Here is a 21,101-nt window from a genome sequence, read left to right as displayed (position 1 = left end):
CTGAAGCCTGGTGTAGCAGCAGTCGTTTCCTCAGGGAATACCCAGCGGAATTTCACAGACCGTGTTTCTCCTGGGTTTTTACTGTGGTCTTACACCCGGGAGAAGGCAGGGTTATGAGTGAGGACGTTACAGTGTACACTCCGAGTCTCCAGAGTTGTGTCAGGAGGGGGTTGGTCACGGGATCTTCTTTGTCCATCGATGTGTGTAATTGTCCCGTGCTGTGGTTCTGTGACATAGCTCTCCACTTTAATCATATGTGTGCACATCGGTTCAGTGTCTGTGTGTGTGTGTTAGTACTCTGTGTATGTGTGTATTACTGAGCATGTTTGTCTGTGTATGTTGGAATATGTAGGTGTACATGGTGTATGTGTGTTGTATTTGTGTGTGTTTGTGTGTGTGCTTGTAAGTGTGCATGTGTGTGGAGTGAGCAATGTGTGTATGTCTATGGTGTGTGTGTATGTGAGGGTGTGTGTGTGCCTGTGATGTGTGAGAGTGTGTGTGAGACTGTGTGAGTGTGCATCTGAGGGGTGCGTGTGTGTCTGTCTGTGTGTGTGTGTGGCACCTGTGGTGCATGCGTGTGTGCACTTGTGTGTGCGTGTGTTTGTGAATGAGTGTGTGTGTCTGTGGTGTGTGGGAGTGTGTGTGAGACTCTGTGTGTGCGTGCCTGTGGGGGGGGGGGTGTCTGCGTGTGTGTGCGTGTCCGTGTGCGTGTGTGCGCGCATGTGTATGTGCATGTGTATGTGCGTGTGTGTCTGCGTGTGTGTGTCCGTGTGTGTGCATGTCCGTGCGTGTGTGTGTGCGTGTCTGCGTGTGTGTCCGTGTGCGTGCATGTCCGTGTGTGTGTGTGCGTGTGTGTGCATGCATGTCCGTGTGTGTGTGTGTGTGTGTGTGTGTGTGTGTGTGTGTGCTTTTCTACTAACATGGAGTCTGCTGACCAAGTTTCTGTCTGTACACAGGGAGACTGAGTTAATGTGGACCCAGGTGAGCTGGTGGCTGCACAGGTCATTCCGTCCCCACATTGACAGCGCACAGTGTCATTTCACTGGCTCGGAACTTTCCGGCAGTTTTTGCACAATCGACTTCAATCAACGGGACTGCCTCACACCTTGCACACTCACTGCGTTGCGCACAAGCTGAGCTGGGTGGCCTTAAGTAAACCCAGTGTCCACTCCGCACACATCCCGATTCCAGGGAGATGTAGACAGCCCCTCTCTGCTCATCACCCTTCCAATGCCTCCCCCTCTCCCTCCCACTAACCCTGGCCACACTGTCTGTTGGGAAGGGTAATCCCACAGAGATTCAATTAGCTTCGAGATTCTGATTAAAGTGGCAGTTGTGTAGGTTGCAGAGTGTTCAGTGCACAGTGAGCTGGGACAGTGAAGATCTGACCACTTGTGCGGACCAAAATCCATCCCTGTAAATAAACTGGGTGATGCTTTACACAGTTCTGCTTCTCCCCGAGGTGGATCAGGGATGGTGCCCTCTTCATACACTTCCAAAACAGTGCCCAGATTCCCACAGACTCCTGACAACGGTTTCAGATCCAATTGGTCAGTCACTGCAAGAGCGTCCTGTAACTGGGAGGGTGCCTCTAATGTGCACAGTGTGAGTTGGTATAGTGAGCACAGGGAGTGTGTCCCTCTAATAGTGAGCACAGGGAGTGTGTCCCTCTGATAGTGAGCATTGGGCATGTGTCCCTCTGATAGTGAGCACCAGGGAGGGTGTCCCTCTGATAGTGAGCACAGGGAGTGTGTCCCTCTGATAGTGAGCACTGGGCATGTGTCCCTCTGATAGTGAGCACGGGGAGGGTGTCCCCCTAATAGTGAGCACAGGGAGTGTGTCCCTCTGATAGTGAGCACTGGGCGTGTGTCCCCCCTGATAGTGAGCACAGGGAGTGTGTCCCTCTGATAGTGAGCACAGGGAGTGTGTCCCTCTGATAGTGAGCACAGGGAGGGTGTCCCTCTAATAGTGAGCACAAGGAGTGTGTCCCTCTGATAATGAGCACTGGGCATGTGTCCCTCTGATAGTGAGCACAGGGAGTGTGTCCCTCTGATAGTAAGCACACTGTGTGCTGCTGTGACAGTGCACAACTGCATTGTTAGTGCGGGATTGAGACCCGGTCTGGTGTCCAGCTCAGTTACTTGGTGTGAACTGCAGTGAGTCTTCATTGTGAAGCCTCAGTGAGTGGCCAGAGTCACACAGGGTGATGGCATCGCACAGTTGTTTGTGCTCAGGGTTGTAGAGGGAAGGGAAGGGAAGGGGAGGGGAGGGGAGGGGAGGGGAGGGGAGGAGATGGGAGGGAAGGGCAGGCAAGGGCTGACTTCAAGCCAAATTCCTCATTGTGGGGATGAAACTGTCCTTTGGTTGGCTGTGGCCATGTAGGAGGGGGATATTGATTGGCACCTGGCCGACCCAATCAGGAAGGCAACATTCACGCATTGAGTTGTGACTTGGGGCAGAGCAGTGGAAGCAGATTTATCCAAAGCTTTCAAAAGAGAATTGGATAAATTTGCTAAATTAGCAGGGACGGGGAGAAAATACGAGAGGTCTTCCAAAGAGCTGGCCCAGGGTGAGTGGTCCGTATTCCCTCCAGAGCTGTACTTTGCAATGATAACCTCACCAAAGTGAATGGTTTTACCACCCAGACATTCATAGAACATAGAACAGCACAGCACAGGAACAGGCCCTTTAGCCCACCAGGTCTGTGCCGACAGCGATGCCAAATTAAACAAAATCTCTTCTGCCTGCACATGATCCATATCCCTCCATCCCTGCACATTCATGTGTCTAACAGCCTCTTAAATGCTATTATTGTATCTGCCTCCACCACCACCCCTGGCAGCCCGTTCCAGGCGCCCACTGCTCTCTGTGTAAGATAAGATATCTTTATTAGTCACATGCACATTGAAACACACAGTGAAATGCATCTTTTGCGTAGAATGTTCTGGGGGCAGCCCGCAAGTGTCGCCACGCTTCCAACGCCAACATAGCATGCCCACAACTTCCTAACCCGTACGTCTTTGGACTTACCCCACACATCTCCTTCAAACTTCCCCTCTCACCTCATACGTATGCTCTCTACTATTTGAAATTTCTACCACGGGAAAAAGATTCTGTCTACCCTATCCATGCCTCTCACAATTTTATAAACCTCCATCAGGTCTCCCCTCAGCCTCTTACAGTCCAGAGAAAACAACCCAAGTTTGTCCAACCTCTCCTTGTAGCTCATGCCCTCTAATCCAGGCAGCATCCTGGTGAACCTCTCCTGCACCCTCTCCACAGTCTCCACATCCTTCCTGTAATGGGGTGACCAGAACTGCACACAATACTCCAAGTGTGGCCCAACCAAAGTTTTATACAGCTGCAACATAACTTCCTTACTTAATGCCCTGACAAATGAAGGCAAACATGCAATCCTCTGCCTTTACCATTCTATCTACCTTGTGTGCCCACTTTCAGGGAGCTATGGACTTGGACCCCAAGATCCTTCTGTTCATCAATGGTGTTTAGGGTCCTGCCATTAACTGTATACTTGCCCCTTACATTTGACCACCCAAAGTGCAACACCACACACCCTCGGTCCAGGGTTGGGATGTCGTGGAGTGAGGGAGGAAGTTAAGGAAACCATCTTCTCCTGAATGACAGAGGAGTTACTGACTAAACAGTGGGAGCAGGAAGGCTGATACAGAAGGAGCAGAGGACTGGGACACAGGAGAGAGAGGGCTGGCTGTGGGCCTGTCAGCAGGGGCCGAGAACTTTGGAGCTTATAACCGCATCACAGTCCTGATACTTTGTGGTGGGGCCTGAGGGAAGGTTTGAGGAACCAAGAGCAATACAGAGAAAGCTGGAGGAACTCAGCGGGTGAGGCAGTACCTTGAAGAGAGAAATGGGCAGTCAATGTTTCAGGTTGAGACCCTTCTTCAGTCTCTCATGTCTACGTTGAGGAACCAAGGGTTTGCTGAGAGGGGAGGTGGTTTCTTAGCAGGTGTTAACTTCTCCCCGGATCCCACGGTGAGGCTGAGCCACTGCCCTTTCATCCCACTGTCCACTTCTGGGTTGGAGGTGGGATAGGGATTGTCTTGGACCAAAACTTGGGCCAATGTGTTCCGTAGAGCCACGTCAATGAGAGATCCATGGGCACCTCGAGCGTGTTGTGACCTCGCGATGCCTTTGAGCAGCCATTCTTCTTCTGAGGTTACAGTGAGGTTTGGAGAAAGGAACTTAGCTTACCAACTGACTGATCTGGTCCAGAAACTAATCCCCTCTGCCTGCACGTGGCCCTTATCCTGTCTAAATGCCACTTAAACATGTCTATCGTATCTGCCTCCACCACCACCCCTGGCAGCACGTTCCAGGCACCCACTACTCTCTGTGTTAAATAAACTTGCCCCGCACATCTCCTTTAAACTTTCCCCCCTCTCACCTTAAACCTATGCCCTCTAGTATTCGACATTTCCACCCTGCGTAAAGATTCTGACTGCGTACCTTATCTATGCCTCTCATAATTTTATAAGCTTTGATCAAGTTGCCCTGACACTCCAGAGGAAACAATCCAAGTTTGTCCAACCTCGCCTTAAAGCCGATACTCTCCAATCCAGGCAACATCCTGGTGAACCTCCTCTGCGCCCTCTCCACAGCCTCCACATTCTTCCTATAGTGTTACAACCAGAACTGCATGCAATATTCCAATTGCAGCCGAGCTAAATTTGAAGAGAAAGCTTCCAAGTGATAATCTTCACCTCACCTGATAGTGAATGATCGCACCTCTAGATTAAATAGATTGCCAGTATTCCACTCAAAGACCGTTGCGCATTAACTGACCATGAGTTTGGTTGAAAAGTTAGCACAGTACTACTGGGCTCCTTGTAATCGAAGAGCCTGGACCATTAGTAGTTGCAACTTGGACCTCAAACCCAGCCTGTGTTATTCTGTCATTGGGTTGTAATGGAATAACCCTTGTGCTCAGTGTCCTACTGATAACATCACGTGTCTGTAACTGTGGAATTCACCGTGTTAGTATCTGGTGTGCTGAAAATAACCCATCTACTGTTGTAGACTGTAGTTTATTCTGTCAGGGTGTGTCTGTACAGTGTTCTTCTCTGAACGCTCTCAGTTACACATCCCGACTCACTATATTGTACTGATCACCACAATCCCACACCCTTAAACCAGCCTTTGACTCAATGGACCACAGTGCTCTGCTTGTGAAAAAAGTGCTATCTGTCGAATTGCCTACATGTACCAAAGAGACAGGACCTTGGTGTCACAGTATCATAATGTACAGGCCATTCAACCCATCAGCCCGGTGCTGAGAATGAAAAAATGACATCTGTTTTAGTGATATTGGGGAGGGTTAACTGTTGGCCCAGATCTCCAGAGAGATTCCCCTGCTCTTCAGAAGAGTGTCAGAAACTTTTCCATCTGTCTGAGAGAGCCGGGAAAGCTTTGCTTTAAAGTTTCAGAGAAAAGACGGCAGCCCTGGCCTTCCATTCCCCTACGTACTAGAACTGTGGGTGCACACTCACCGACTACTGTCAGAGACTCACGGGCAATGTACCAGCCTGTGTGCGCGCAAACACACACACACACACACACACACACACACACACACACACACACACACACACACACACAAACACAGTCTGCAGACTGTAAGGGTAAGATCACACCGAGATTGGTCCCGGTTATATAGTGTGGAACTTCCACGGCCGCCAAGAATGTTTTCTGTAGGTCAGGGAGTTGGAACCAGCGGGTCTGATCTCGAAATGAAGTGGGAATGAAGTGAGGGAAAGTCCTTCATGGGGGTGGGAATTTGAAATCCCTCCAAATGGAGGGTCAGTGGCCAACTTTAAATGTGGTATTGAAAGAGTTAAGGGAGGCAGGGACATAGTGGGTGTGTGGATTTCAGTCATAGAACACCGACCTGATTAAATGGTGGAGCAGGCTCGAGGGGCTGAATGGCCTCCTCCTGTTCCTACATTTACCTATGACTCGGTTGCATAGGATTCTGAGGTTGTCTTTTCATTTTGTTGCTTCTGTTCTGAGCACCTTAGAACAGAGAGTGCCAGTGACACTTACATTGGATATACAGCATTTAAACAGGTCAACTAGAGTCATAGAGTAATGCAACACGGAAACAGGCCCTTCGGCCCCACTCATCCATGGCAACCAAGATGCCCAACTAAGCTAGTCCCATTTACCTGTGTTTGGCCCATATCCCTCTAAACTTTTCCTATCCATGGACCTGTTCAACTGTCTTTTAAATGTTGTTAATGTACCTGTCTCAACCACTTCCTCTGGCAGCTCGTTCCATATACCCACCACCCTCTGTGTGATGAAGTTGACCCTCAGTTTCATATTAAATCTTTCCCCTCTCACCTTAAACCTATACCCTCTAGTTTTTGATTCCTCAACCCCCTGGGTAGGACTATGTGCATTCACCCTATCTATACCCCTGATGATTTTATACACCTCTATAAGGTCACCTCTCAATTGCCTACGCTCCAAGGAACAAAGTCCTAGCCCGCCCAACCTCTCCCTATAATTCAGGCCCTCTAGTCTTGGCAACATTCTCATAAATCTCCTCTGCACTCCTTCCAGCTTAATGGTATCCTTCCTATAACGGGGTGACCAAAACTGAAGCAACACACACAAAATGCTGGAGGAACTCAGCAGGTCAGGCAACATCTATGGAGGGAAATAAGCAGTTGACGTTTTGTGTTGAGATCCTTCATCAGGACTGGAAAGGAAGAGGGCAGAAGCCAGAATAAGAAGGTGGGGGGAGGGGGAGGAGTGCAGGCTGGCAGGTGACAGGTGAGTCCAGGTGAGAGTGGGTAGGTAGGTAAAATAAAATAAGATATCATTATTAGCATCCCCACAACTTCCTAACCCGTACGTCTTTGGAATGTGGGAGGAAACCGGAGCACCCGGAGGAAACCCACGCAGACACGGGGAGAATGTACAAACTCCTGGAATTGAACCCGGGTCGCTGGCGCTGTGATAACGTTACGCTAACTACCGTGCCTGATGGGGGAGGGGGGATGAAAGGGGGGAGATGTAAGAAGCTGAGTGGTGACAGGTAGAAGAGGCAAAGGGCTGAAGGAGGAGGAATCTGGTAGGAGAGGGCAGTGGACCGTGGAATAAAGGGAAGGAGTTGGGGAATAGATGGGCAGGTCACGAGGGCGGGGAAAAGAAGGGGTGAGGGGGCCACAGGAATGAGGGAAAACAGTGGGGGGGGGGGAGGAGGGAGGGAAAGAGGGGAGGGGTTACAGGAAGTTGGAGAAATCGATGTTGAGGCCGTCAGGTTGGAGGCTACCAAGGCGGAATATGAGGTGTTATTCCTCCAACCTGTATCTGGCCTCAACGTGGCAGTGGAGGAGGCCGTGGATGGACATGTCACTGTGGGAGTGGGATGTGGAATTGAAGTGGCTGGCCACCGGGAGGTCCCGGCTTTTGCAGTGGATCAGAACTGAACACAATACAAGTGCGGACTCACCAATGTCCTGTACAGCTGAAAACAAGTTGTACACGACAAGACAGCACTTGAGCTACTCTGCGCTGACGTTTCTGCTCCACACTGGCCTCCATCTCTCCCCTACACCATCCTTCCTCCCTCTTGTGATTATCCAGCTTCTCCTTAGATCCCCCTCTGTCCCCATCCCCTGCCCCACCTTCAAACCCCTGGGTTCTCCTGAATTCCTGGCGGGATTAGTCAGTGACCTATTTCTATAGAATCTTCCCTGAAAATGAGCTGCCTCGCATCTTCCCTGCAAACATCAGACTCCCCAGCACCAGGTTTCAATTTATTTTTGGAATGGGCTCAGCTCAAATATTCACCTCCCACATTCAAGAGTTGAACCCAAGAATCAGATAGAAATTCCATGGGAATAAAATGATTACACTGAGCATGGGAAATGCTCAGAAGCCTTCAAGGGAATGGGCTCTCGCAGTGATATTCCTGCCAACTGAAGTGACTCTTCTGACCTTTATTCCCAGCCATTATTAAAATAATCCCAGCCCCTAACCTGTGGTCCAGTCGACATTGGTGTCGAGGACTCCCCTCTGTGAGGAGTCTCAGAGGGTAAAGGGAAGGTATTCAGAACTTCTAACTACTGAGGGAGGTGGAGCTTGGGTTGGAGGTGGGGCAAACGGTAAAAGGATCTTGCTTGAGGACAGCACATTCACTGCTAACCCAGGGTCAAGCCACAGAGGTCAGCAGACCCTCTAGAAACAGCAAAGTAAATGTTTATAGGCTGGAACAACTGGTAGAGCAGCTGTCTCACAGCGCCAGCGACCCGGGTTCAATCCTGACCTCAGGCACTGTCTGGTGGGGTTCCAACTCTCGGTTAGCCGTGACCCTGGAGCTTATGTTGAGGGCAGCATGGTGGCGCAGCGGGCAGAGCTGCTGCCTTACAGCTCCAGAGACCCGGGTTCGATCCTGACCTCCGGTGCTGGGATTCGCGTTTCTCCCGGGTGCTCTGGTTGCCTCCCACGTCCCAACGATGTGCAAGGTTGGTGGGTTAATTGGCCGCTGTAAATTGTCCCCAGTGTGTGGGTGAGGGGTAGAATCTGGGGGGAGTTGATGGGAATGTGGGGGGAATAAAATGGGATTAGGGTAAATGGGTGCTTATTGGTTGGCATGGACTTGATGGGTCAAAGGTCCTGTTTCCATGCAGTGTAACTATATGACATAGGGATTATTGGCCAGTTCCAAGACCTTGACATCCTTCCTAAAGTCAGAACTGCACACTTTAAGAGAGACATCAAGGCCTTTGAGAAAGTGAATAGAACTGTCCCAAGGATAAGGGATTCAGTTCTGTAGAGAGAGTGGAGAAGGTGTCGCTGAGCAAGAAAGGTTGAGGGAGATTTAAATTGGTAAATTGGTTTATTATTGTCACTTGTACTGAGGTACAGTGAAAAACTTGTTTTGCATACCAGTCATACAGATCATTTCATTACACAGTGCATTGAGGTAGTACAAGGGAAAACAGTAACAAAATGCAGAATAAAGTGTCACAGCTACAGAGAAAGTGCAGTGCAGGCAGACAATAAGGTGCAAGGCCATAACAAGGTAGATTGTGAGGTCAAGAGTCCATCTTATCGTACTAGAGGACCGTTCAATCGTCTTATAACGGCGGGATAGAAGCTGTCCTTGAGCCTGGTGGTACATGCTTTCAAGCTTTTGTATCTTCTGCCCAGTAGGGAGGGGGGAGAAGAGAGAATGTCTGGGGTAATCAGGACATTCAAAAACATGAGGGCTTCAGGGTGAATCGGGAGTAACTGTTTCCAGTGGGTGGAGGATCAGTGGGCAGAGAACATGGATTGAGTTGCTGAGGTTTGGCACATTCTGCCTGAATGAGTGATGGAACCAATTTCAAAGTCAAAGTGAAGTTTATTGTCATCTGCACAAGTCCGTGTGTGCACAGGTGCAGTGGAATACTTAGTTGCAGCAGCATCACAGGCACAGAGCATCAGATAAGCAGCATTCACAAGAAAAACATAAATTAAACAAAAATTATACACAATTTTTACAAGAGAAACACAATAAGAACAAAAAAAAGTCCATTTTAGCACAAAGTGATCAGAGTGATCACAGTGTTACTAAACTGTCGTGGTGATTAGGGTTTTGCCAGTTAGTTCAGGGGGAGTTTTCCAAAGGGAACCGAACAAACACTGGTTGAGGAAACATTTTCAGTGCTGTGGGGAAAGAGCAAGGGAGTGGGACCAATTGGAGAGTTCCTTCACAAACCCAGCACCAGTTCAATGGATTGAATGGCCTCCCTCTGGAATGCAGCGCTCCATGGAAATAGCACTCACTGCAATGAATCACACAGTTAATCTTTCTATTTTTTATTGCTTTCTCTCAAACACATCTAAACTTGGCAGTGTACAATCTCTGTCAAGGTGCAATCTCCTGCCAGGCAGCATCCTACGTCACTTCCAGAGACGTCACTGCCTCAGTAAAGTCATTCAGAGGTGTCACTCCATGAATACGTATATCTGTTATTTCTTGTGGTATTGCTGCTCCCCGTTACTGACCGTGTTCCTGCGTTGGGCCGGAGGTCAGTGATGGTGTCCGCTGTCCACAATCTCACTCGGTTTTAAGGACCTGTAACCAAAGTCTAAGGTCCAAGTCGCAGGTCGGATTGCTGCCTTCCTGCAGGGACCTTGGCTGAGACTGAACTGTGTGAACTTCCTTTAGGAAGCTGTTTTTCTCCAGGAGGTATGGTGGTGTCGAGGATGGCGAGTCCCAGCCTTGTCCATAGCTTTGTTGCTGTACTGAACCTTGTCTGTCGAGATACTGTGACAATTTGGAAGAATAGGAACACACAATTCTTAGTTTTAAAAAATACAATAAAATATATTTAAAGAGCCATGGTGTTATTTCTTATATCTGATTTGTGAGAATGTTGCCAGGACTCAAGCACCTGAGATATAGGGAGAGGTTGGGCAGGCTAGGAACTTATTTCTTGGAGTGTAGGAGACTGAGGGGTGATCTTATAAAATCATGAGGGGTGAATGCACTCAGTCCGTTTCCCAGGGTTGGGGAACCAAGAACTTGAGGGCACAAGTTTAAGGTGAGAGGGGAAAGATTTAAAAGGGACCTGAGGGGCACCTTCTTCACCCAGAGGGTGGTCCGTGTGTGGAACGAGCTGCCAGAGGAAGTGGTTGAGGCAGGTACAGTAACAACATTGAAAAGACACTTGGACAGGTACATGGATGGGAAAGGTTTAGAGGGATATGGGCCAAACACGGGCAAGTAGGACTAGCTTGGATGGGCACTTTGGTCAGCATGGATGAGTTGGGCCGAAGGGCCTGTGTCCATGCTGTATGACTCTGCTGTATACTCCATCTCTCTATGACCTGTGTGACAGGAATAAAACCTGAGGGTGCTCCCTCCTTCCCTCCCTCCCTCAGTCTCCTAGTTTCAATGGAAGCAACAGGAAGACCTCGGTGATTGGGTATCTCTGCTGTAGAGTGCAGGGAGACAAGGCAAGGTGCACATTGCTCTCAGTTCACCACCTATCATTGATGACGAGCAGTGTGTAATCACTGGTAGTGGAAGAGATTCACCGGGACGTTACCTAGAATGGAGGGCCGTAGTCACATCAGGATAGGCTGGGTTTGTTCTCACTGGGACAGAGGAGACTGAGGGGTGACCTTATGGAGGTCTGCAAACTTATGAGAGTCATGGATCGGAGAGATAGTCAGTCTTCTTCCCAGGGCAGGTAGATAGAACTGGAGGACATAGGTTTATGGTGAGAGGGGAGAAACTTTAAGGAGATCTGAGGGGCAAGTTTTACAGAGAGTGGTGAATATCTGAAACAAGTTATCAGAGGAGCAGGTGAAGGAGGGTACGATTACAGTGTCCAAAGGGCGTTTGGACAGGTTCATGGGCAGGAAAGGTGTAGAGAGATATGGGCCTAATGCGAGCAAATGGGACTGGTGTAGACAGGCAGAGTCAGAATCAGGTTTATTATCACTGACATATGTTGTGAAATGTGTTGTTTTGCGGCAGCAGTACAGTGTGAGGCATAAAATCCATAAATTACAAAAATAAATAAATAGTGTAAAAGAGGAATAACGAGGTAGTGTTCATGGGTTCATGGACCGTTCAGAAATCTGATGGCGGAGGGGAAGAAGCTGTTCCTGAATCATTGAGTGTGGGTCTTCAGGCTCCTGTACCTCCTCCCCGATGGTAGTAACGAGAAGAGGGCATGTCCCGGATGTTGAGGGTCCTTAGTGATGGATGCCACTTTCTTGAGGCACCGCCTCTTGAAGATGTCCTCGATGGTGGGGAGGGTTGTGCCCGTGATGGAGCTGGCTGAGTCTACAACCCTCTGCAGCCTCTTTTGATCCTGTGCATTGGAGCCTCCATACCAGGCTGTGATGCAACCAGAATGCTCTCCACCGTACATCTCTAGAAATTTGCAAGAGTCTTTGGTGACGTACCAAATCTCCTCAAGCTCCTAACAAAGCAGAGCCACTGGCGTGCCTTCTTCGTGATTGCATCAATGTGTTGGGCCCAGGAGAGATCCTCTGAGATGTTGACACCCAGGAACTTGAATCTACTCACCCTTTCCAGCGCTGACCCCTCAATGAGGGCTGGTGTGTGTCCTTCTGACTTCCCCTTCCTGAAGTCCACAATCAGTTCCTTGGTCTTGCTGGCGTTGAGTGTGAGGTTGTTGTTGCGACACCACTCAACCAGCCGATCTATCTCACTCCTGTAGGCCTCCTCATCGTCACCGACGAATTTATAGAATTTATAGGCATCAGGGTCGGTATGGATGAGGTAGGTCAAAGGCCCCCATTCTGTGCTGTATGACTCTATTACTCATTCCAATAATGCAGGAGAGTCTGTCCCAAGACACGACTCGTCTGTTTTTAGTTTCCATCAATTGATTCAAAAATCATCTTTCTGATGGTCCATCCTTCACTGCCCTCCCTCCATTCACCCCCCCTTCCCCTCCCCTTCTCCGTCTCAAGGGATCTCAGGAGGATGGATGTGGAGAAGATGTTTCCTCTTCTGAGGGAATCTAGAACGTGGATCACTGCTCAAAAATAAAGGCAGAAGTTGAGCTCTAAGACAGAGTTGAGGTGAGATTTCTCTCTGATGGAGTGAGTCTTTGGAACACTTCCTCTAAGGGCAGTGGGAGCAGAGTCTTGAGTATTTTTGAGGTAGAGAAAGAGATTCTTGATAAGAAAGAGGGTAAAAGGAGACTGCAAGAAACTGCAGAGAGTTGTGGACACAGCTCAGCACATCACGGAAACCAGCCTCCCCTCAATGGACTCTGTCTACACTTCTCGCTACCTCGGTAAAGCAGCCAACACAATCAAAGACCCCACCCACCCCCAACATTCTCTCTTCTCCCCCCTCCCATTGGACAGGATACAAAAGCCAGAAAGCACATACCACCAGGCTCAAGGACAGCTTCTATCCCGCTGTTATAAGACTATTGAACAGGCCCCTAGTACGATAAGCTGGACTCTTGACCTCACAATCTACCTTGTTATGGCCTTGCACCTTATTGTCTGCCTGCACTGCACTTTCTCTGTAGCTGTGACACTTTATTCTGCATTCTGTTATTGTTTTCCCTTGTGCTATCTCAATGCACTGTTGTAATGAAATGGTAATGGTATTGGTATTGGTATATTATTGTCACTTGTACTGAGGTACAGTGAAAAACTTGTCTTGCATACCGTTCATACAGATCAATTCATTACACAGTGCATTGAGGTAGTAAAGTTTTTCACTGTACCTCAGTACATGTAACAATGATGAACCAATTTACCAATGTTATGCACAGGAGTGCAGAGATGAGGTTACACTCAAGTCAGGCTTGGTTGTGTTAAATGGTGGGATGGGCTTGATGGGCTGAATGGCCTTCTCCTGCTGCTAACTCATATGTTCCATAAGATCACAAGGCAATAGGAGCAGCAGTCAGCCACTTCACAGTCAGAATCAGGTTTATTATCACTGACATATGTTGTGAAATGTGTTGTTTTGCAGCAGCAGTACAGTGTAAGACACAAGAATTACTATAAGTTTCAAAAGTAAATAAATAGTGCAAAAGAGGAACAACGAGGTAGTGTTTGTGGGTTCATGGACCGTTCAGAAATCTGATGGCGGAGGGGAAGAAGCTGTTCCTGTATCATTGAGTGTGGGTCTTCAGGCTCCTGTACCTCCTCCCTGATGGTAGTAACGAGAAGAGGGCATGTCCTGGATGGTGAGGGTCCTTAATGACGATGCCACCTTCTTGAGGCACCGCCTCTTGAAGATGTCCTTGATGGCAGGGAGCGTTGTGCCAGTGATGGAGCTGGCTGTGACTACAACCATCCAACCTGCCCCACCATTCAATATGATCGTGGCTGGCCTCAACTCCTCTTCTGTGCCAGTTCCCCATCACTCACAATTCCTCAATCTTTTAAATATTTATCTATCTCCACCTAAAACATGTTCAATGATCCAGCCTGCACCATCCTCAGGGGGCAGAGAATTCCAGAGACTCATCACCTTCTAAGAGAAGGAATTTCTATGCACCTCAGTTTTAGATGACCGCCTCCCCCCCCATCTTGTGACTATGTCCCATTATTCATGACTCTCCCACTGGTGGAAACAACCCAACATCTCCCCTGTGAAGCCCCCTTAGGATCTCATGTGTTTGAATAAAGTCACCCCTCATTCTCCTCAGCTCCTTGCCCCTCATTGCCTTGCCCCTGAGCAGTGGGTGGTGATGGACGGTGGGTGACATGGTGTGTGTTAGTGAGGCGGGGAGATTGGACGTACTCCGCCAATCCCTGACTCCACCCCAAAATGTGACGGAGTAAAATCGGCCCAAAACCCACCTGAACGTCAGGCAACTGTGGAACGAACTGCTGGAGGAAGTGGTTGAGACAGGTACAATAACAACTTTTAAAAGGCAGTTGTGGATAGGAAAGGTTTAGAAGGTTATGGGCCAAATGCTGGCAAATGGGACAAGCTTGGATGGGGCATCTTGGTCGGCGTGGACCAGCTGTTTTCATGCTGTATGAGTCTATGACTCTATAACCAGGGCAGAGAGTCTCGCCTGAGTGTGATGTCCCATGGACAACCCGCAGAAAGGGACAGGTACCAGAATCTGGATCCCTCTGTAAGAATGTTGATCTCGATGGGCCACATAGCTTAGTGGTGGGGGGAGGTGTTGGATTCTCCCTAGAGATGGGCTTTGGACAGTGTGAACCACCCCCAACCATGCTCGCACCCCAGTGCCTGGTGTAACTGGTTTGCGAGGGCCACGGTTGGTGGTGACGGAGGAGCTCCCAGAGTACTGGATGGATGGGGCACTGCCAATCGCTTCTTCTCCAGGCTACGCTTGGGAAATCCTGTCAGATTTGCCCTTGAGGAGCTTGAAGGATGACCACGGTGGAGTCCCTGCTCCTGCCTAGCTGTGACCCTGGAGGATATATTGACAGTGGCACAGGTAGTGCCAACTACCTCACAGCACCAGTGACCCAGGTTCAATCCTGACCTCCGGGGCTGTCTGTGTGGAGTTTGCACGTTCTCCCTGTGACTGCATGGGTTCCCTCCAGGTTCTCTGGTTTCCTCCCACATCCCAAAGACGTGAAGGTTGGCAGGTTAATTGGCCCCTAGTTTGCAGGTGAGTGGTAGAATCTGGGGGGGGTTTGGTTTGTCTTACCAAAATGCAACTCCTCGCATTTACCTGAATTAAATTTCATCTGGCATCCCTCGGCCACTTTCCCAGTCGATCTTGATCCCATTGTAATCTGAGACAACCCTCTTCACCATCCACTATACCACCGAGGTTAGTCTCATCCGCAAACTTACTAACCATGCCACCGACACTCCCATCCAAATCGTCAATACAAATGACAAACAACGGTGGACTCAGCACCGACCACTGCGGCACACCACTGGTCGCAGGCCTCCAGTCTGATAAACAACCCTCCACTACCACCCTCTGTCTCCTACTGAAAGTGGCTGCAGTGGGTAAGGTGGTAAAGAAGGCATATGGAGTGCTTGCCTTCATTGGTAGGGGTGCTGAGTACAAGAGTAAGGAAGTCATGCTGCAGCTGTGTAAAACTTTAGTCAGACTGCAGTTGGAGTGTTGTGTGCAGTTCTGGTCGCCCCATTACAGGAAGGATGTGGAGAGGGTGCAGAGGAGGTTCACCAGGATGCTGCCTCGATTAGAGGGTTTGAGCTATAAGGAGAGGTTGGACAAACTTGGGTTGTTCTCCCTCGAGCGTTGGAGGCTGGGGGGAGACCTGATGGAATTTTTTCAAATTATGAGAGGCGTAGATAGACAGTCAGAATTTGTTCCCCAATGTAGAAATGTCAAACACCAGAGGACATGTTTTTAAGGTTAGAGAGGGTGGAAATTTAAGGCGATGTGAGGGGTGAGTTTTTTATGCAGAGAGTGGTATGCGCCTGGAATGGGTCACCAGGGGTAGTAGTGGAAGCTGGCAGTTTGGTGGAGCTTAAGAGGCTTTCAGATAGACACATGAGTATGAAGGGAATGGAGGGACAGGAGGAGGACATTTAGTATAAATTGGCATCAAGATCAGTACAATATGGTGGGGCGAATGGCCTGTCCCGTGCTGGACTGTTCTCTGTTCTAAGCACCGTCGAGCTGTCTTTGTATCCCATTGGCTGGCTTGCCCTGGATCCCCTGTGTTCTAATACGATATGGAACGATCTGTACGTGTTTGTTGCCATTGCGTTGCAGGCCAGCGTGACGTGCAGGTGCTGGCGATCGTGGCCCCCGCTCGGGACATCACGGTGAACGCTGGCGAGTCAGCCTTCTTCGAGTGCGAGGTGCGCGGTCCCCCCGACATCGACGTCGACTGGCTGACCAACGGGAAGCTGGTCCAGCCAGCCCTCCTCAACTGCAAGATGCACTTCGACGGCAAGAAGTGCAAGCTGCTTCTCAAGTCGGTGCACGAGGACGACACAGGGGTGTACACCTGCAAGCTCAGCACAGTGACAGGTGAGCAGAACACCAGCAAGCCCCGGTACATCAGCAGCGAGGAGTCCCTTCACGTCCCAAAGGACAGGGTGGCGAAGAAGGCATTTGGCCCGCTGGCCTTCATCAGTCAGGGCACCGAGTGTAGACGTTGGGATGTTATGTTGCAGTTGTACAAAACATTGGTAGGTCGCATTTGGAATATTGTGTTCAGTTTCGGTCACCCTGCTGTAGGAAAGATGCCATTAAACTGGAAAGAGTGCAGAGGAGATTTATGAGGATGTTGCCGGGATTCGAGAGAGAGGTCGAGCAGGTTGGGGCTTTTTTCGCTGGAGCGTAGGACAATGAGGGGTGACCTTATAGGGAGATATAAAATCATGAGGGGCATCAATAGGGTGAATGCACAGCCTTTTTCCCAGGGTTGGGGAATCAAGAACTAGAGGGCACAAGTTTAAGGTGAGAGGGGAGAGATTAATAGGAACCTGAGGGGCAACTCTTTCACCTAGTGGGTGTATAGAATGAACTGAGTGGTTGAGGCAGGTACAGTGACAACACTGAAAAGACACTTGGACAGGTCCATGGATAGGAAAGGTTTAGAGGGATATGGGCCAAACTTGGGAAAATGGGACTCGCTTAGATGGAAGTGTTGGTCAGCATGGGCCAGTGGGCCAAAGGGCTTGTTTCCATGCTGTGTGACTCCATGACAATGTTCTCACTCTGGAATACTGATGACTTACTGGCTTCAGTTCCATTTCCCTCGCACCATTTACTGTTAATTGCAGACATTGTAACTGGTCTGTAAAACAGTGAAACCACATAGAATCATAGATTCTAGAATTGTACAGCACAGAAACAGGCCCTTCGGCCCATCTTATCCATACCTATCTATGCTCATCCTATTTCCTGCATTAAGCCCAAATCACTTTACCCTTCAGCCTCCTTTGCTCCAGGGAAAACAGTCCCAGCCTCTCCAGCCTCTCCTTGTAACTCAAGCCCTCCAGTCCCGGTAACATCCTCGTGAATCTTTTCTTCACCCTCTCCAGTTTAATGATGCCCTTCCTGCAGTACAGCAACCAGAACTGCACACACCACTCACAAAGTTGGGCGAAGGGCTAGTTCCTGTGCTGTAGATGGGCTGAATGCTCTCCTGTGTCACTCTGAGGTTCTCTTTCCCTCTTCCCCTGCTCCTGGATGTATGACCCAGTTGGATCATTTCACCAGGGATCAGTTCCCAAAGATGGAATATTGTGCGGAGTTCTGATCGCCCAGCGATGAAGGACGTCATTCAGCTGGAAAGGGTGCAGGAAAGATTCACGAGGATGCAACAAACTGCTGGAGGAACTCAGCGGGTCGAGCAGCATCTGTGGGAGGGAAGGAAATGTCGACGTTTCGGGTCGAAGTCCTGCATCAGAATCCGAAACGTTGACAATTCCTCCCCTGCCCTGCACAGACGCTGCTCGACCCGCTGAGTTCCTCCAGCAGATTGTTGCTTCTGATTCCAGCATCTTCCATCTCGTGTGTCTCCAGGTTCACGAGGATTTTACCAGGACTGGAGGGCTTGAGTTATAAGGAGAGACTGGACAGGCTGGGACTGTTTTAGAACATAGAACATACAACACTACAGCACAATACAGGCCCTTCGGCCCACAATGTTGTGCCGACATTTTATCCTGCTCTAAGATCTATCTAACTCTTCCCTCCCACGTAGCCCCCTACTTTTCTATCATTCATGTGTCTATCTAAGAGTCTCTTAAATGCCCCTAATGTATCTGCCCCCACAACCTCTGCCGGCAGTGTGTTCCACGCACCCACCACTCTCTGTATAAAAAACTTACCCCTGACATCCCCCTTATACCTTCCTCTAATCACCTTAAAATTATGTCCCCTTGTGTTAGCCATTGTCTCCCTGGGAAAAAGTCTCTGACTGTCCACTCGATCTATGCCTCTTATCATCTTGTGCACCTCTATCAAGTCCCCTCTCATCCTCCTTCTCTCCAAAGAGAAAAGCCCTAGCTCGCTCAACCTATCCTCATAAGACATGCTCTCCAATCCAGGCAACATCCTGGTAAATCTCCTCTGCACCTCCCTAAAGCTTCCACATCCTTCCTATAATGAGGCGACCAGAACTGAACACAATACTCCAAGTGTGGTCTGACCAGAGTTCTATAGAGCTGCAACATTACCTCGCGGCTCTTGAACTCAATACCCCGACTAATGAAGGCCAACACTCCATATGCCTTCTTATCGACCTGCGTGGCAACCTTGAGGGATCTATGGACATGGACCCCTGTCTTCCCTGGAGCAAAGGAGGCTGAGGGGTGACCTTATGGAGGTTTATAAAACCATGAGAGGCATAGTCTCTTTCCCCAGGGTAGGGGAGTCTAAAACACAGCATTGGTTTAAGGTGAGAGTGAAAGATTCAAAGGGACCTGAGGGGCAACTCCTTCACACAGAGGGAGGTGAGTATATGGAACGAGCTGCCAGAGGAAGTGGTTGAGGTGGGTACAACTACAATGTTTGAAAGACATTTGGACAGGCACATGGATAGGAAGGGTTTAGAGGGATATGGGCTAATTATGGGCAAATGGGACCAGCTCAAGTAGACAACTTGGTCGGCATAGACGAGTTGGGCCGAAGGGCCTGTTTCCGTGCTGTCTGACGCTGTGGATCTTGGTCCCAGCAGACAGATGGGGTGTCCGGGCTGAGTTCACTGACTGGGATTCCCGTGGCTGTTCCCCCAGATGAGAAGACGTGCAGTGCCCAGCTGACAGTGCTGCCCTCCGTCCCTCCTCTCTTCACCAGGAAGCTGGAAGACATCTTCGTGATTGAGGGCAGGACCGCCCACCTCGACGTGAAAGTGAGCGGGACCCCTGCCCCCACCGTCACCTGGATGCATTTCGGTAATCCGCCCTCCGAGCGCGTGGAGACGTTCTGCGGTTCAGGTCTGAAACACACGAGGTGCACACATCCACAGCCTCAGGACGTCCCAGAGCGCTTCACAGCCAGCAGAAGTAGGAGCAGGAGGAGGCTATTCGGCCCCTCGAACCTGCTGCACCATTCAACAAGATCATGGCTGATCTACCTCAGTGCCACCTTCCTGCTCTATCCCCATATCCCTTAATCTATCATGACCATGAGATATAGGAGCAGAATTAGGCCATTCAGCCCATCGAGTCTCCTCCACCATTCAATCATGGCTGAATTTTTTCAACCCTGTTCTCCCACCTTCTCTCCGTAACCCTTAACCCCCTTACCAATTGATAGAACCTCTGCCTTAAATACACCCAATGACTTGGTCTCCACAGCCCTCAGTGGCAACGAATTCCACAGATTCACCGCCCTCTGGCTGAAGAAATTCCTCCTCATCCCAGTTCTAAAGGGACGTCCCTTTATTCCGGGGCTTCTAGACGCTCCTACTGATGGAAACATCCTCTCCGTGTCCACCCCATCTGGGCCTTTCAGTATTCTGTAGGTTTAGAGAAGCCATCTGCCGCCAGTTTAAATAAACTCAGTGACAGAGCCTCCAGAGCCTCTGGGGTAGAGAACTCCAAAGGTTCACCACCCTCTCAGAGAAGGAATTTCTCCTCAGCTTGGTCCCAACCATCCTTCCCCTTACTCTGAGACTGTGACCCCTGATTCCAGATTGTTCATTCAGAGGAAACATCTTCCCCGTGTCTGGTCTGCCAAGCCCTGCACATTTCAATGAGATGCACTTTCTTCTAAAAGCTAGAGAATAAAGACATAAGATTACTAAAAATTACTAAAATAAATAACAAGGTAGTGTTCACGGGTTCATGGACTGTTCAGAAACCTGATGGCGGAAGGGAAGAAGCTGTTCCTGAATCGTTGAGTGGGGGTCTTCAGCCTTCTGTACCTCCTCCCCGATGGTAGTAACGAGAAGAGGGCATGTCCCGGGTGGTGAGGGTCCGTAGTGATGGATGCTACCTTCTTGAGGCATCGCCTCTTGAAGATGTCCTCGATGGTGGGGAGGGTTGTGCCTGTGATGGAGCTGGCTGAGTCTACAACCCTCCGCAGCCTCTTGCAATCCTCTGTATTGGAGTCTCCATACCAGGCGGTGATGCAACCAGTCAGAATGCTCCCCACTGTACATCTATAGAAATTTGTAAGAGCTTTTGGTGACGTACCAAATCTCCTGAAACTCCTAACGAGGTAGAGCAACTGATGTGCCTTCTTCATGATTGCATCAATGTGTTAGGCCCAGGATAGATCCTCTGAGATGTTGATGCCCAGGAACTTGAAGCTGCTCACCCTTTCCACCGCTGACCGCTGAAGTCCACAATCAATTCCTTGGTCTTGCTGACGTTGAGTGCAAGGTTGTTGTTGTGACACCACTCAACCAGCTGATCTATCTCAGTCCCGTATGCCTCCTCATTGCTGTCTGAGATTAGATCATAGGGTAAAATCATCATTCTAGGAACTGGTCGGGCTAATCTGTACTGAGCTCTCTCTGTGACAAGCGATCCAAACTATAGACAGCACTACAGGTGTGGCCTCACCAGTGTGCTATATACGGTGAGGCATCGTTACTCCTCTGCTCAAATCTTCTTGCACACAGTCTCACAAACAAGCAGGATGTCCTCATGAAGAGACTGCAGATGCTGGAATCTGGAGCAACACACA

At 49.5% G+C, this 21,101-nt stretch overlaps 2 protein-coding genes across 10 annotated transcripts in view; one reads left to right on the top strand and one right to left on the bottom strand.

Moving 5' to 3' along the window:
• The window catches only part of LOC127569540 (villin-1-like), a 473,442-nt gene that overhangs the window by 360,354 nt on the left and 91,987 nt on the right, over positions 1-21,101 (bottom strand). The window contains exon 1 of one of the 4 annotated variants that reach the window (XM_052014313.1): positions 12,914-12,954. The exons of the other annotated variants lie outside the window; for them this stretch is intronic. The gene's annotated coding sequence lies outside the window, so the exon portion shown is untranslated. Of the gene's footprint in view, positions 1-12,913; positions 12,955-21,101 lie in introns of those variants that run through there. 4 annotated transcript variants of the gene reach the window in all.
• spega (striated muscle enriched protein kinase a) overlaps positions 1-21,101 on the top strand; it is a 192,415-nt gene that overhangs the window by 83,621 nt on the left and 87,693 nt on the right. For 4 of the 6 annotated variants that reach the window (XM_052013952.1, XM_052013934.1, XM_052013962.1 and 1 more), the window contains 2 exons: positions 16,224-16,484; positions 19,202-19,360. In XM_052013952.1, coding sequence (XP_051869912.1) covers positions 16,224-16,484; positions 19,202-19,360 — 420 coding nt within the window. Of the gene's footprint in view, positions 1-956; positions 1,241-16,223; positions 16,485-19,143; positions 19,361-21,101 lie in introns of those variants that run through there. The other 2 variants (XM_052013973.1, XM_052013981.1) reach the window with 2 other exon arrangements.

Source organism: Pristis pectinata, chromosome 1 (genome assembly GCF_009764475.1).
Source record: "Pristis pectinata isolate sPriPec2 chromosome 1, sPriPec2.1.pri, whole genome shotgun sequence".
Classification (NCBI taxonomy): domain Eukaryota; kingdom Metazoa; phylum Chordata; class Chondrichthyes; order Rhinopristiformes; family Pristidae; genus Pristis; species Pristis pectinata.
The sequence above is the reverse complement of the archived record's forward strand: the minus strand, read 5'-3'. Positions and strand labels throughout refer to the sequence as shown.